The 17,401-nt window shown below is 44.9% G+C and overlaps 1 protein-coding gene across 4 annotated transcripts in view; it reads right to left on the bottom strand.

Moving 5' to 3' along the window:
- Positions 1 to 17,401, bottom strand: part of BANP (BTG3 associated nuclear protein) — a 927,800-nt gene that overhangs the window by 646,829 nt on the left and 263,570 nt on the right. For all 4 annotated transcript variants that reach the window (XM_069217391.1, XM_069217392.1, XM_069217390.1 and 1 more), the window contains one exon: positions 9,659 to 9,781. In XM_069217391.1, coding sequence (XP_069073492.1) covers positions 9,659 to 9,781 — 123 coding nt within the window. The remainder of the gene's footprint in view (positions 1 to 9,658; positions 9,782 to 17,401) is intronic.

The raw sequence follows: 17,401 nt of genomic DNA, 5'->3' as shown, positions 1-17,401 counted from the left end.
GGGTGCCCAGGACGTAACCGTTACGTCCTGCACCCAGCCCTCAGGGGAAGCGCTAGCGCTCCCCTGAGGGCCTCCCACCCCCCTCCCTTGGGCAGAGATTGAAGGGGAATTGCCTCCCCTTCCACCCCCACCCATCTAATGAAGTCAGTGCATGATCGTGCACTTACATCATTAGAGGCCGCCATTGGTCTGAAAGCCATTTGCTTCCAGCATGAGGAAGGAGAAAGAAGGTGAGTTTTTTCAGCAGAAGGGGGTGGGGGTTGTTGGTGAAAGAGGCTTCTAGTGAAAGGAAAAGCCTTTCCTTTCCCTCAATGTCTCTTTCAGCATTCCAGGAATGCCCACTAGACACCAGGGATTTTGTTTTTGAGCCAATTTCACTACGGGGGAGCGGCCCCTTAGGAAAGGGTTGCTCCCCTATGGGGACATATTGTTTGTTGCTGTTTCTTCCCCCATTGGGGGCAGAAGACACTGGAACACCAGGGATTGATTTTCTACATGTTTTTTGTGTGGGGTAGCCCCTTGGGCAGGGTCGCCCCCCAAAGGAGGCAAAGCACTTTTGGGCAGTTCTAGCCCCCCCCCCCCCCCCCCCCCCCAGGGGACAGATCGGCCTGTTTTTTTTTTAAGGCCCATCTGCCCCCACGGGGGCAGAAATCACTTAGTACTAGGGATCTTGTGTGTGTTGTGATTTGTGTGGGGGGGGGGGCAGCCCCTGGTAAAGGATCGCCACCCCCCAAAGGGGGCACAGTACTGATTGCCATTTCTGCCCCCCTTGGGGACAGATCAGCCTAGTTTTTTTAAGCCCATCTGCCCCAGAGGGAGCAGAGACCATAAGACACCAGGGAAACTTTCTAGATGTTTGGTGGCAGGCTGTTTGTCAACTGGCATTTGTGATTATAACAGTTTATTTCTCAATTTTTGTTCTAGTTCAAAGCTTTTGCTTCCTCCGCAGGGACACTTTGCGGTTTTGGCAGTGGTTGACCTTCAGTTTGCGAAGTTGTATGTTTTAGGTAAGAAAAAACAATTGACCTCAAAGGAGTATTGTTGCTATGCTATGACATTTTTTTAAGTGGTGTACTAAATGAAGGATTGTGTGTGAAATTGACCTTTGATTTGTGCACAATGATATTCGTTTTGTCTTACACTGATGTGCCAATAGTGCAGCAGCCTGGGGCTGAAAGGTTTCCCACTGGAAGACCTGAACTCTGGGTTGCCCCAAACATGAGTTGCCTTCCTTTACTGGTCTCCCAGGGTATTGAGTGAATACGAAAAACGTTTTGGCCTGTCAATTTCTTTGAGTTGTTTATGGGCGATGTATTTCTAGAAGAGATTGTTGAGCAGACTAATTTGTATGTGAAGCTGTATTTGAGGGACAACGCTGACAGACCGAGGCCACAATCTAGAGCTATCCAGTGGATTCCCACAAATCTGTAAGAGATGCACAAGTTCTTGGGTTTGACTTATTTGATGGGGTTGATAAGGAAGCCATCATTGGCTTCTTATTGGTGTACTAGTCCCTTGATGGCAACAGCTATATTTCCTGCAACCATGACTCGTAATCGGTATTTGCTTCTTCTTTGGATGCTGCATTTTGTTGACAATGCCTTAGCCTTGCCGTGAGATCACCCTGATTATGACTGACTTTTTAAGATTAGGCGTATCCTTGATCACCTTGTAGATCGGTTTTCAGAGGTCTATGTTCCAGGTAAGGAATATATGTGTGGACGAGTCTTTGGTCCTGTTCAAGGGTTGTTTGGTTTTTAGGCAGTACACTCCTAGCAAGAGGGCGTGGTATGGAATTAAACTGTATATGCTGTCTGAAAGTAGTACAGGAAATGTTTATAATTTCCAGGTCTACACTGGTAGGGATTCCAGTATTGACCCCCCTGGTTGTCCACCCACTTTTGGAGTTAGCGAGAAAATTGTGTGGGAACTTGGTAGACGACTGTTTAACAAAGGTCACCATTTGAACATAGATAATTTCTACACTGGAGTGCAGTTGTTCAAGGAATTGTTCAGAGTGGACACTCTTGCTTTTGGCACAATCTGCTCTAACCGGAAAGGGTATCCAAGGGAGCTTGTCTGTAAAAAAAACTTGAGAAGGGATATCGCAGTGCTATGCGGAATGATGAGCTGCTAGCTCTGAAATTTGCAGACAGGAGGGATGCCTACATGCCAACTACTATCCATGACGAGAGTACTTCACTGTGGCTGTTTGGAGTCAAGTTGCTGAAGTGCGCAAACCTGTGTGCATTTTAGACTACAATAAGCACATGGGTGATGTTACTAAAGAAGATCAGAGGTTGGAACCTTACATTGCTGTTCATAAGTCTTACGTTTGCTATAAAAAGTTGGAGATCCATTTGTTTAATTAAGCAACGTTTAATGCTTTTATTGTGTTTAAGGATTGTTCCCCGGAGTCAAGGATGAAATTTGTTAAATTTCAGGAGTCCGTGATAGACAGCCTTGTTGTCGTGGAACATGTAACAGTTCCTAGAGTAGCAGTGGTGGAGGATGTGGCTAGATTTAAAGATCGACACTTTCCTGATCAGATTCCTCCCACTCCCAAAAAAGACTTTCCCGCTAAGAAATGTAGAGTCTATGCCCGAAGAGGTATCCGGAGGGAGACTCAAATGTACTGCCGCGATTGTCCTCCAACGCCTCAGCTGTGTATGGCCTGCTGTTTCAGGAGTTACCACACCAAAAAGAACTTTTGGGAAATACTGTGAGTGTAAACTGCCTGTTTTATATTCTCATATGTTCAGTTTCACAGTTGGCATTACTGTCATGTATTTTGTTAGAGCTTTTGTGTTTTTAGTTTTGTACTTATTTATAATTAGTTAGTGGCGTCTTTGTTGTTGAAAAAACAAAGAGAGAGAAGGCGGTGTGCATGGAGTTGCGCTTGACTGGCGGTGTAAATAGTGACTTGCTGTTGCCCACTGCAACACCCTGGTAGCCAAACGCCAGTCCACACACTCCCATCAGCTGGTGGGATTGCTGTGTCAGGCATGTGGGCGTATGAAAGTGATGGGGCCTTGAATGGCGCTGTCTGTTGATGCCAGTGTTGTAATGTCCTGGGCCTGCGACTGGCGGCGTGAATGGTCTTGTGCATGTCATGTATGAAAGGTGTGTGAATGCACTGTAAAGCAGTTGATGCCTTGATGCGGCTTTACAGCTCACGAGCTGTGAGTCATTGGCTCAGTTTTTTGGTCTTTCAGTTATTAACAGTGCATTTAATTTCTGTGAAATCTCTTGTTAATAAAATTTGATCTATTGAACCATCACTCACCCTTGTGTCAAATCCTACCAGTATGTGTGGTAAAAATAAAAAAACCCTGCTCCGCTGTAATCAGACTTCGAAGCACACCCGTGACATGCTAGGTGTCTCAGGTGGGACCCCGATGATGAAGCATGCCACCAACTACCAGACACTTTTGTAAACTAGGCACCCAGAGGAGTCCATGGAGGTGTGGTTTGTGTGGATCCCCCAACATTTTCTTACCCATACTCCCTGCAGACCTCAAAATGTACTTAAAAAAGCATATTTTCCTCACTTTTCTTTGTCGTTTCACAGTCTCCCAAGGAAAGCTATACCTCACTTGTGTGGGTCCCCAAAGCAGAGTCAGCCTAAAAATTTATAAAGATAAATTGTGCTTATCAACTCGCTGTGCTATCCCGTCAATTGCTACACATTTTTTACCTTTTCCTGTTTCAGGCACCTGGGCCACCCACACAAGTGAGGTATAATTTTTATTGGCAGACCGAGGGGAGCATTGGGTGGTAGGAACTTTGTACCAGCACAGTGATCCTACAAAGAAAAGTGTGGAAAATGTGATTTTATTAGCTATATTTGAGGTTTGCAGAGGAGTCTGGGTAAGAAAATGTTGGTGGATCCACGCAAGCCACACCTCCCTGGACTCCTAAGGGTGTCTAGTTTTAAAAAATGTCTGGGTTTGGTAGGTTTCCTTAGATGACCGTCGCACCTGGGACCAAAAACGCAGGTGCCCCTGCAAAAACAGGTAGTTTTGTACTAGATCATTTTGTTGTGTCCATGTTGTGTTTTGGGGTATTTCCTGTAGCGGGCACTAGGCCTACCCACACAAGTGAGGTACCATTTTTATTGGGAGACCAAGGCGTACGCGGGGTTGAAGGAAGTTTGTGTCTCCCATCAGATTCCAGAACTTTCCATTACCGAAATGTGTGGAAAGTGGTTTTTTTTGCCAAATTTTGAGGTTTGCAAAGGATTCTGGCTAACAGAACCTGATAAGAGCCCCACAAGTCACCCCATTCTGAATTTCCTTATGTGTCTAGTTTTCAGAAATGTCCAGGTTTGCTAGGTTTTCCTAGGTGCTGGCTGAGCTAGAGGCCAAAATCCACACCTAGGCACTTTGCAAAAAACAGGTTGGTTTTGTTTGGGAAAATGTGATGTGTCCATGTTGTGTTTTGGGGCATTTCCTATCGCGGGCACTAGGCTTACCCATACAAAAGAGGTACCATTTCTATCGGGAGACTTGGGGGAGCACGGGGTAGAAGGAAATTTGTGGCTCCTCTTAACTTCCCGAGCTTTCCATCACCAAAATGTGAGGGGAAAGTGTTTTTCTGGACAAATTTTGAGGTTTGCAAAGGATTCTGGGTAACAGAAACTGGTGAGAGCCCCACAAGTCACCCCATTCTGAATTCCCCTTGGTGTCTAGTTTTCAGAAATGTCCAGGTTTGCTAGGTTTCCCTGGGTGCCGGATGAGCTAGAAGCCAAAATCAACAGCTAGGCACTGAGCAAAAACAGGTCAGTTTTCCTTGGGAAAATGTGATGTGTCCACATTGTGTTTTGGGGCATTTCCTGTCGCCGGCACTACGCCTACCCACACAAGTGAAGTACCATTTTCATCGGGACACCTGGGGGAACACTAGGTAGAAGGAAGTTTGTGGCTCACCTCAGATTCCAAAACTTTGCAGCACTGAAATATGAGGAAAAAGTGTTTTTTTGCACAATTTTGAGGTTTGCAAGGATTCTGGGTAATAGAACCTGGTGAGAGCCCCACAAGTCACCCCATCCTGGATTTCCCTAGGTGTCTAGTTTTTAAAAACGCACACGTTTGGTAGGTTTCCCTAGGTACCGGCTGAGCTATAGGTCACAATCCACAGCTAGGCACTTGGCAAAAACAGGTCAGTTTTCTTTGGGAAAATGTGATGTGTCTACGTTGTGTCTCGGGGCATTTCCTGTGCGGGCACTGGGCTGACCCACACAAGTGAGGTACCATTTTTATCGGGAGACTTGGAGGAATGCTGCGTGTAAGGAAGTTTGCGGCTCCTCTCAGATTCCTGAACTTTCTATCACTGAACTGTGAGGAAAAATAGTTTTTTTGGGGCCAAATTTTGAGGTTTGCAAAGGATTCGGGGTAACAGAACCTGGTGAGAGCCCCACAAGTCAACCCATCCTGGATCCCCCTAGGTGCCTAGTTTTTAAACATGCACAGTTTTGGTAGGTTTCCCTAAGTGCAGGCTGAGCTTGACGCCAAAATCCACAGCTTGGCACTTTCCAAAAAAACACGTCAGATTCCAATGAAAAAATGTGATGTGCCCATGTTGCGTTTCTTGACTCGGGCATTAGTTGTACCCACACAAGTAAGGTATCATTTTTATCGGGAAACTTGGGGGAAACACAGAATAGAAGAGCAAGTGTTATTGCCCCTTGTCTTTCTCTACATTTATTCCTTCTAAATGTAAGACAGTGTGTAAAAAAGACTTCTGATAAGAAATGCCCTGTAATTCCCATGCTAGTATGGGGACCCCGGAATTCAGAGATGTGCAAATAACCACTGCTTCTCAACACCTTATCTTGTGCCCATTTTGGAAATACAAAGGTTTCCTTGATACCTATTATTGACTCTTTATATTTTAACAAATAAATAGCTGTATACCCAGTATACAATGAAAACCCATTAGAAGGTGCAGCTCATTTATTGTCTCTGGGTACCTAGGGTTCTTGATGAACCTACAAGCCCTATATAGCCCGCAACCAGAAGAGTTCAGCAGACGTAACAGTATATTCCTTCTGAAAATCTGACATGGCATGAAAAAGTTAGAGAAAAACGTGGAGAGAAATAGCTGGTTTTTTCACCTCAATTTCAATATTTTGTTTTTATTTCAGCTGGTTTTTTCTATAGGAAAACCTTGTAGGATGTACACAAATGACCCCTTGCTGAATTCAGAATTTTGTCTACTTTTCAGAAATGTTTAGCTGTCCGGGATCCACCATTGGTTTCACACCCATTTCTGTCACTAATTGGAAGGAGGTTAAAAACACACAAAAAATAGTAAAAATGGGGTATGTCCCAGTAAAAAGCCAAGAATGTGTTGAAAAATGTGGTTTCCTGATTCAAGTCTGCCTGTTCCTGAAAGCTGGGAAGATGGCGATTGTAGCACAGCAAACCCTTTGTCGATGCCATTTTCAGGGGAAAAACCACATGCTTTCATCTGCAGCCCTTTTTTCCTGTTTTTGCACACAAAAAAACGAAAATTTCACTGTATTTTGGATATTTTCTAGGTCTCCTTCAGGGAAACCCACAAACTCTGGGTATCTATAGAATCCCTAGGATGTTGGGAAAAAAGGATGCAAATTTGGCGTGGGTAGCTTATGTTGACAAGAAGTTATGAGGGCCTAAGCGCGAACTGCCCCAAATTGCCAAAAAAGAGGCCTGCCACCTCAGGGGGAAAAGGCCTGGCAGCGATGGGGTTAAGGAAACACATAGGGTTTCAAACTTACTGAGCTGATAGCTTTGATACCCATATTCAGGTTGTGAGCAGTTAGAAAAATCAGGAGAACGTAAATACATTGCTGCAATGGACCACTCTGGACTTCTTTGATTGACGATTGACCTGTTTGAGCAAGACTTAAGACTGCAATTTCCAAAGATCCCCGATGGTTTGCAAAATTTCTTGGATCCCTGCTCACAGGATAACGTTTGCAATTGTGTAAAGTGTTTATGGAGTCTTTGAGTTTAAGTGCTATATACTGCTTGCAGTCGTACATCAGCCCCAGAAGATGCTAGGGCCTTCGGGTCTCTTGTATGCATCAGTATTTTGACTGTCACTAATTTACCTACTGTTTATAAAGATTTGTTCCTTTCACAGTATATTGTTTGAACTGGACATGGACCTTTATTGTGTGTGATTACTGTGTCATAAAGTATCTCGGTTCCAAGGTCGTGCTACCTTACTGACTGCTCCACCAAACTACAGCTGGATACTCAAGTACATATAAGGGAACCTTGGTTTAAAGGTAAAGAACAGTTGCCTGCAAGGCTACCCATCTAGCAGCCTCTAGCTACCCCAGGACCTGGAAAGAAATCTGACAGGGCAGTGAAGTACAAAGTAAACAAGAACATGTAGTCAGTCAGATATATCAGTAAATAAGTTATTTTTTTAACACTGTGGCTATGGAAAGCAAAAGTGTGCAATCTGATGCTGTGCCACTCAGGGAGGCAGAAGGTGACCATTCTCCCATCACACGATCGTGAGTTGCAGATTGAGGTCCAAAGAGGTTTCACGGCAGCTGCAGGAGGAGGGGGGTGGTGTTTGGGTAGAAGCTCACCCCAGGGGTCCTGGATGCTGTCGGCCTGATCCCAGGCCTCTATCTTGAAATGAAAGAATTGTGAAGCCTGCTGCTCCGGTGACATCGCTTGTGGTGGGTTTGCTGAATAAGTGGAGCTAGACCCAGAGAGTGGGCAGTGGCTTTGCTCTCGCTACATCTTTCTAAGACAGCGTCCACCTTCACTCCAAAGAGCCTAGGGCCATCAAAGGGCCTGTCCAAGAGGGACTGTTGAATGTCTGACCAAAAAAACAGAGTATCAAATACAGGTATGCGGTCATAGCACCACGCTAGCCATGCTTAGACTTTCTGTAATGAGCATTTGTGGGGAAAAGCACTGGGGTTCAGGCCACTAGTGGATGCTTCTACCACTAAGCTCTCTATGGCGGGGTTCTGAAGCAAGAAATCGGGATTCACTAGAGCAGGTCTAAGTCACCTTGCCACTTGTCTATTTATAGGAAGGTAAGATCCCGACTTTGCCCTGGTGCCCACTAGTGAGGGCCTAATTGAAAGGCAAAAAAAGTTCTTGGTTGGTTTGTCCAGGGTTCAGGACTTCTGTGAGGACATCAGTTTTCACCTCTGTAGTAGAAAGGGTGAGGAATAATACCTCTGCCGTCCTCCTAGTCACCGTTGCAAATGAGGCATTCTCATCAGTTGCCATGGTTGGGTTAGGGGAGGTCAGACCAACGTCTGAGGAGGTGTCCAGGCCACTGATCTCCTATAGGTCATCAAACAGGTTCTTATCACAATAAGAGTTTCATGGGTATTGTCATCTGCATTATCATCAAGGACAGAAGCATACGTTTCTGGGTCCAAATGAGTGTACTTCTATGGCCTTTTTGGTGGTTCGGAGCCCAGTAAAACTATTATCTTTGATTCTGGCATCAGGTGTAAGACTTGAAGAGTGCCATGGTGGGGAAAGGGGCTGGCCTTAGAACGAGACCCAGTGGCACAGTGGGCGTCAGGTATTGATTCACTGGCAGTAGCCAACTGGAGACCACCTCTGCTCCTTGGAGCCCAAAGGCACGTTGGAGTGACCCGGTGAGGCACCAAAGATGGTGTCTAAGGCCTGTCTCAGCTCTTGGATCTGTTGTGCAGCACTCATGGCCCGGGGAAGTCATAGCACAATAGGATAAGGACTGTAATTGGTTCTGACGTGGGGGAACTATTCAACGACAGTGGTGCCTGGGGTGTTGCACTTATCTGAGTGGTGTGAGTGGAAGGACCACAGAGACCCATGTTTGGACTTGTTGTGTTTCTTGGACATTTTATTTGACCTACTAAAGCCCTGTAGCTTCGATGACAACCATTCACATCAGTGGCTTAGGGAGCAAGAGCATGTCCGTGCCCTTGACTTCGACTTCTTACGGAGATCTGTAAAGGCAACTTTTGCTTCGCAGACGGCCTTCTAATATATGTTTGCGCAGAATTCACATGATGTACAGGTGCGTTTGGAACCGAGAGACGTCATGGGTGTCAGACATGGACATCTGTCCTGATAGTCCCATCACAGCTTAAATCTGTAGTTTTAGGGGAAGATACGTCTGCACACTCTAGATAAAAAGCTGAGGCAAAAATTTCTGTCAGAAGGTCAGGATTCACGAGGCTCCGAATCTGGGGCAAAGTGGCAGAAAGAAAGGAACTGGCATCTGCGTGCAGAGGAGATGCATGTATGGAGGGCTCGACATAATATATAGGGTGGGTGGATCTGATGGGGAGCCATATGACATCACTTACCGACATATGAGGGAATTGTTAGCAAAAGTTTCCAAGCCAGTCTAGCATCTGGGGAATATTCACAGGGGGGGGTGGAACATTCGGTTAAAACTCTTTATTAGAAAGCATTATAACATTAAACAACACGCCTCTTAGTGGACAATAATACATCTGAATTATTCCTGAACTCTGTCAAATTAGTCATCTGGATAAATACCACATTTTCCAAGGCTACTCCAAATGCTATAATGTCTCACTTCTTATGATGAAGTCAGTCTAAGGGTCCTCTTTCCTTCCTCCTTCTCGCTCACTGACAGTACAAGACTGAGCAGTGTATTAAACACAATGGTTACTTACCCGCCAAGAATACTATCGATGGCATCCGTAGCTCTGACTAAAGGCTCTTCTTGGGTGACCATCTTAGCTACCACGGTTTTCTGCTGCTCGTTGTTCAATATGACAGTGGTCTGAGGGACGACGCTATGAAACAAAATCCCAGGGTAAATATATGATTAACACTTCTTATATTTTAGACAACAAATCTGTACACATAAATTAGCTTCTAGATAAAAAAAAGCAAACGCCTGGAAGCTTAGCAGCAGAGACATCAAATTTGAATTTACCTCTTCCGGACAGGCCAGATACATTGAACTCCTATTACATTATTAATGTGTAATAGAAGTTAACTCCAGTCACACTCTGCCCAAGTGCTCAATTATGTTATTATTAGTTACCCATAAGATGCAGAAGAGCAGAACATGATTATGAACTGCTTACAAGTGTTACTGTAATAACAAAACACACACCTACTCAATTGTTAAAGGCATTGTAGTTGACAAGTGTCATGACGTGCACCACCTGGGCTCCAGAAGTTTTGCTTTCCACGAAGAGGGCAGCCTGACAGGGATGGTGCAGAATGTGTAATGGGGCTGAGGTGGAGGTCCTGAGAGAAGGCGCGTCTGTGGCTGGGGCTCAAACAATGCAGTCACACTGTAGCCCAGATGGCCAAGAAGGGAGCCAGAAACTTTGAGGACACAAAACTATGCAGATTTTTCAGTGCATTCAGCGGAACAACCAACATGGGGCCTGCAGAGTATTGCCCCAAAGTCCATAGAGCTTTGCAAAGCAACTTAGGGAGAAAGAGAGGACATAGGGAAAACTGAAGGGGGTTTCAGCTACAAAAGGCAACTAAATGTCTGTAAAAGAACGAAGAAACCAGACAGCAAAGTGGAACATAGCACAAGGGGCTTGTAAAAGCAGAAGTTGGGAAAGAAAGAAACAGAAGACACAGTGAGTGGTTCAATAAACGTTAAACACAGCAAACATAGAAGTATTTGCAACACAGAACAAACCGGCAGCGAAAGTGGAGGCTAATAGGACAAGTGGACATCATCATCGATCCACCTCTAGTCGGAAAGATGAAGCATACAATTTCCCAAGTGATCGAATGCAGACAGGGGTTACCCAAGGAGAAAGCAGAAGCGATAAAAGACAGACTAGTAGGTAAAATATGATCCTCCAAAAATTCACAGAGGCCATAACTACTGTGATTAAGATGCTGTGGGAAGGCGTGCAGTGATGGTGTGGAAAGATGGAAGGAGACACAGAAAAAGAGAAGAATTATTTAGCAAATGACAGCTGGGAGAAGGTAGTCAGCTGAGGGATACAGGCTAACCTACAAATGCAGCGCGTGCAAGAGACCAATCAATCAACCCCAGTGGAGCTAGTACTATGGCAACATAAAGGGGTAGAAGAGATCTCTGGGAAGAAAATTGTCTTGACTAGATGAGTTAAGGGAAACAAAGGAGACAAATCACTGAACTCTGCTAGATTATCTCAAGAACCGGAGGCCTATCCCACACATGAAGTCAACCATCTCACATAAGTTCCAACAGCGTTTTCTACGAAGAAATAAGGGAGAAGCTATTAGAACTGTTCTAAAGACAAGCCTTGAAGAAGTAAAACAGGACATTAACACCTTGAACCACAGAGCAGATGACCCTGAAAGGGCCCTGGGTAAGCAAACAGAATCAGCAACATACTGTCTCAAGAGAAGAAATATGACAGGATCGTACTCGAACAAGAATTTAAAAACAGGGTGCATCATATTAGTAATTGTGTAAGAGGTCTACCATGAAGCATAAAAGGCCTGGTTATGCAGTCGTTCATCCGTGAAATACTTCATGCCATTAGGGGCAAGCCAGAAGACATGCCCATTAAACTTCTCCAAACACCGAGTAATAATGGTGGACTGACAGAAAGACCCCATCCTCCACACATTATAACTCAGGTCCACTTTTTCGAAGAAAAAATAAAATAGTGGTGTGTGTACCTAAAGAGAGAAAAACTGTTTATAGGTCAAGAAGACCAGCAGGTCCTAGCAGTGTGATCTCTTAAACAAAGACCACAAATCCAACAGCAAGAGACTTTCCATGATTACACAGCATCCCATGCACGTGGCGACATCCCTTTCACCCCACCTTTATGTGGGAAGGGAAGAGACACACAATCACCCCAATGAAGAAGGCACAGCAAGAGCTCAATCTGGCAGAGGACCCCAATGAGGAAAGATTGGGACCAAAAGATGGAGGACAAAGATAAATATACGGCAGAATAGTGAGGGGTCAGGGTCTCAAAATGCAGGAAAAGCCTGTTTGCTTCAGACACTCAACAATCCAGATCAGAAGCAGTGCAGCAAATGAAAACATTTCGCAACTTGGCAATGACTGAAGCAGACGGAGAGAACCCAGACGTGAAAGTGTTAAAAGTATGAACTCCAAATTCGAAGAGTGGCTGACACTGTCTGACTGCTTACGCCAGGTTAATAGATCATGGTTGTCAGATTTCACAACCACAGATAGGTGGGATGACGGGGGGCGGTGTAAGCAGGCATGTTACGAAACATTTGGGAGACAAGTTTCTAGGAAATAAAGTCGATCAAATTAAGACTGAGTTTCTAGGAAATAAAGTCGATCCAATTAAGGCTGAGATGCACTGGGCAGGAGGATTATGGGCCTGGAATGATGGGCCGGGGAAAGGAGTGATGGCACACAGCAAATCCATCTAGAACTTACATGTGCTAAAAAACAGTAAGCTTTTACGTGAAATGGCTCTATGTACCAGTTATACAGCTTACAGTTCTTACTCACCTAAAGGATGTGCTAGAAGACGGGTCGGTTTCGAGAGACCCATTGGCAGAAGGACAAAGGGGTAGACTGAAATTGAAATGGATTCAATTGGCATCAATCCCCAATAAGAAGGCAGGATAGCAATATTTTGCTTGCAGCATTGTAGGGGGAAAGGGTAAGGAAGCGGAGAGAGCATTTAGCAGAACTGTTAGTGTAGCCCTGGTGGTTTAGGATTGCTCCCTTACGATTTGTCTATCCATCTAATGAAATGCAAGACGCCTATCTGAAATCTAGCATTTCAAGTTTAGGTAACAGAGGGAGAAACAGGGACAGGGTAAGCCCAGCTCTCTGTAATGGACAACACAAAAGATTAACCAAGTCAAAGACCTGGGGTATTTCTAAACATTTAAAGCCTAGTCACATACCATGGGTCTAATGGGCACGTGGCGGTCTCTACATCCGGAGACCACAGACTATACATCCTATTTGGCAGCACACCTCATCTACGCCAGGTTAGGACAAATTGTGTTGGAAGAAGTGTTAAAACCATGCATTAAAGATACATCTGAAGGTCTCACAGCATTATCAGACATTGCCGTTAACTCCTTAATTCCACAAACTAAGTGTGCTTTAGGTGCGGTGCAGGGAGTGCAGGATAAATACAAATCTCCTCCACGATACAGCCTTTCAGCAGGACAAAGAATGTCAGATACAATTTCATGAATGACCATGATAAATCTGAAATGTCAATATCTGCTTTACTGCACACGCTAAAGGCAGTACATAAGAATACATTAACAGAGGCTATAGGCTACCTCAAAATATTACAAGCATTAGAATTGGCACATCAATGTGCCTTGTCCAATTAACTTTGACATCATCAAATAATGGCACTGAAGAAGCAGATGTGGGCAGTGGGTAAGGACAACGCAGAATGCACACACTGTCACCCAACAATATTACTACTCATCTGGAAACCAACCAAGCAAGCTCTTTGCCCCTCTACGGAGGACCCAAGTTAAGTGTGAAAGAGTTAGAGGTTGCCAAGAGAGGCAACAGTACATGACGAAGAATCCATAGATATATGGTCCATAGGTATGTTCAGTCACTGTATTAAGAATTATGCAAAGAAGACACGAACCCTAAGAAAGAAATAGAAAGGCTGCGTGAAAGAACACCACTACCCCCAAGGTATAAGCTTGCAATACAAATATCCTGGACACACAGATCACCAGCATTAGGAGGATTAAGCAAGGAAAGCCTCAGACCCGATGGATGTACAGCACTTCCACCGGACATTAAATGTAGCCCTATCCGCTCCCTCGCATTCCTCTAACTCACTGGGTGAACAGGGTTATCTTATTGAGTCAAAGGCAGAAGAGGTCATTTGAATTATCCTCAAATCAGGCAAATATCCTACATTATGCAGCTCATTAAGCTATTAAAACTAGATGCCAAACTCTTCATGAGTATATTAGCAAATCGGTAGGCACCTCTGCTCCCCTCTCTTGGTGACTGGGATCAGTCGGGTTTAATAATGGGGTGACAATGTGGGAACAATATAAAAACATTTTTTACTTGGTGGAAAATGTGCAGAGAACACAGAATTATACAAAGGTTTTCTTTAGAGGTTGAAAAGGCATCTGACCTGGTCAACAGGTCCTATATGAAGACTGCCTTGCATCTTTTGGCCTCAGCCTGCGTTGGGCTGCCATTACCCTAGGATGAGGGCTATGAGAAGTAGAGTAAAATCAAAACCCTTGGAGAGAGAGAGGTGTGCTCTGGCTCCCATTGTGTTTGCTCTGACTCTAGAAGCTTTTGCAGAACCTGTGCGCAACAATATATCAAACATATATCTTACTAATGCTCCCAGTGAACGTAATAGCCAAGTTTGTAGTCTGCAGGGCATGGCTCAATAGACAACGGAAGAGAAGTCATTGGCACCAATCAAGAGCTTCACAATGAAGTAGGAGCCGCAGCAGGGGAAAACTGCTCCTCCCACTACGCATGCAGCTCTGGACTATGGTGAAGAACATAACTTCGTTCTACGCTTCAGGAAAATGATAGAGCAGCAACATGGACACAGTGAGTTTTCCCTGGTGCAACATTACCTCGATAGAGTTAGTTTCACATGTCAGAACAGGGGTTCGTGTGGTGATACAAACGTTTCCCAGCATTTTGAGGTGCTATGCCTGGAATACTAAATTTTTCCCCAGCCTTTGGTTCGTCTGGTCTGTGTAAAATCTGTGCATCGCTTGTAATGTCAGCTCGGGAGGGAAACCCTGTTCGCCCTGCCCACACGTGATTTCCTCCTTCAGGATGCTGCTACCTAGGAGGCTGTTCCCCAGTCCCACACCCTGCTCTGTAATGGCTTTCTGCAGGAGCCGCCTTTGTTACCATTTGAATGGCTATCTAAAAGTGCTTTACTAACCTTCTGAGTAACATGGCATTATACAAAACTAGTGAATATATGCCATAAAAAATCTCAAATATTTATTGAAACAGCACAGTATTACCCTTTGAGGTTCAGAGAATGATTGAAGCTTTAGAGCAGTCGGGGCAGCGCAGGCACTCGCCTTATGTTATCACATGTTGTCCGAAGAACATTACAGGCCAATATCAATAACAGCCTGCTGTCAAATAGGCCCTGCAGTCTCTCAAGGGTTGCGGAGGACAAAATACCAACAAGTCTTCGTGCTCCTACCTGCGCATTCCCAGCTGTCAGCAGCGCTGAAGTTAAAGTCAAACTGCAGGAATTGCCTCGCAGCATTAAGAACCCCTCAAAGGCTTCACTAGATTTTTATCAAAACATTCTACTCCTTTTTTTGCCTGCTGAAAATGAAAATTGAAAGAGAAAGTCTTGCAATTCTCTTTCAACATGCCGACTAGTGCATGTATGTGAAGTATGCCTGGAACGTGTGCAGGTGGAAATAGGTTTCATCCACACATTGTGTCTACTGGCAGCGAGCCCCCTAGTGCACATCAGCAGGCCTCAGCAGACAATATGGCTTTAGCAGTCGTATATTTAAGTCTGAATAATAGGCAAAAATATATTTTTTTTGCCAGTGCTAAACAACTTTTGCAATTCACATGCAAGTTAAGGACTTGTACAATGAGTTACTTACCCTTTGTAACACCTTATCTGGTAGAGGCTCCCTAGCTGCAGGTTTCTTACCTTTGAATATTCCCCACCATCAGACTGGATCTGAACTGTTTTGAACAGTCTCCTTGCTTGCCAGGCATGGCATTGTTTGGCTCTGCATGGTGTTTGCGGCATCGCCCGCGCCGAAAGCGATGTGTGCTTTGCCTATATAGGCGCCACTGCCTATATAGATGCCACCCCAGCGCACAGGCCTCAGACCATAACTGTTTTTCTGCACCAGAAGCATGATCCAAACTAAGGTGGAATGACCAGTGTGCCAAGGTGAGGTTCTAAAGTATCTCTTAGATGTGAGAAATATAGTTCGCAGAAAGGGGAGGAAGGGAGGGTCAGTAAAAAATCTGCTGCTAGATAGAGTATCTAATATCATTACCGAACATAAGTAACTTGTTCATCTAGTGGAGCTTTCTAGCTGCAGATTCCTTGCTTTAGAATAGGTACCAAAGCAATCCTTCCCCGGAGGAGAGTCTGCGGACTGTTACACTAAGAATTACTGAACAGGTGAAATGCCTATCTCGCCAGACCTGGCTGCCTAAATAGTAACATTTGGCAGATGTGTGTAGTGATGCCCACATGGCTGCATGACAGATGTCCAAAACTGGGACTCCTCGAGCTAGCAAGGTTGTTGCAGCTTTAGCTCTAGTGCAATGAACTCCAAAGCCCCCAGGAGCTTGTTTCTTGGCCACTGCAAAGCAGATTGTTTATAGAGGCCAATACATCTGGAGATGGTCCTCTTGTGGACTACCTTTCCTTTCTTTGCACCCACAAATCCGACAAAGAGCTGATCATCCAGCTGGAAGTCTTTTGAACTATCAATGTAGAAAGATAACGCTCTTTATGGATCCAGGGGCTGGAGTCTCTCCTCTTCTTTGGTAGGATGAGGTCGGGCGAACAAAGTGTGCAGTGTGATATTCTGCCAAACATGAAAAGGAGTGACCACCTTTGGCAAGAAATAGGCACAGATCCTATGGACCAGCTTACTGGGGAAAAAGGTTAGGTATGTGTGGTGAATAGAAGGCACCTGCAATTTGCTAACCATCCTGGCAGATCTTATAGCCAGAAGGAAGACTATCTTGATGGTGAGCAGTCTCAGAGTTCAGCTGTGCATAGGCTTGTATGGTGAGCACATTGAAATGGTGTGTGCTAAATTCAGACATGGGGCATGATGAAAGGAGTTGGGGGAAACGTGCTGTGAACCTTTCAGGAAATGGGTCACACCAGGTGATTTTGCTGGATCAACCCTCCCTGTTAACCACAGAAAGGCTGAAATGGTAGAGGTACCCTTTGACTGTACCCAAGGCAAGATTAACAAATGGACTACCTATAAGGGTGCAGACAGAGGATCACTGGATCTAGCAGCACACCAAGCCACAAATTCATCACATCGGCAGGCTTAAATAATTTTCATTGGGCACCTGGCTGCTAGGATGGCATCACACACATCAGGAGGGAAATTAAACACCCTCAACTGTCACTGCTCAATCTCCATGCATGAAGATGGAGAGTGTGCTGGTTCAGATACCGCAAACTGCCCTGTTGCTTAAACAGGTGAGCCTTCAGAAAAGGCAGCCTAATCGGAGGACAAAAGCTAATTCTCAGGAGCTTGGGATACCAGACTCCTCTTACCCAGTTTAGAGACACTAAGATGACTTGGGCCCAGCCGTTCCTGATCTTCTTGAGCACTCTGGGCAGGAGAGGTATAGGCAGAAAGGCGTACAAACGTCCTGAGCTCTACTCAATACAAAATGAGTCTCTGAGCGGAGCTGCCTTGGAAACTCTAGTGTGCAGGAGTGCTGACATTGCACATTCTCA

This window comes from Pleurodeles waltl, chromosome 12 (genome assembly GCF_031143425.1).
Source record: "Pleurodeles waltl isolate 20211129_DDA chromosome 12, aPleWal1.hap1.20221129, whole genome shotgun sequence".
Taxonomy (NCBI): domain Eukaryota; kingdom Metazoa; phylum Chordata; class Amphibia; order Caudata; family Salamandridae; genus Pleurodeles; species Pleurodeles waltl.
This window is presented reverse-complemented; position numbering and strand designations above follow the sequence as displayed.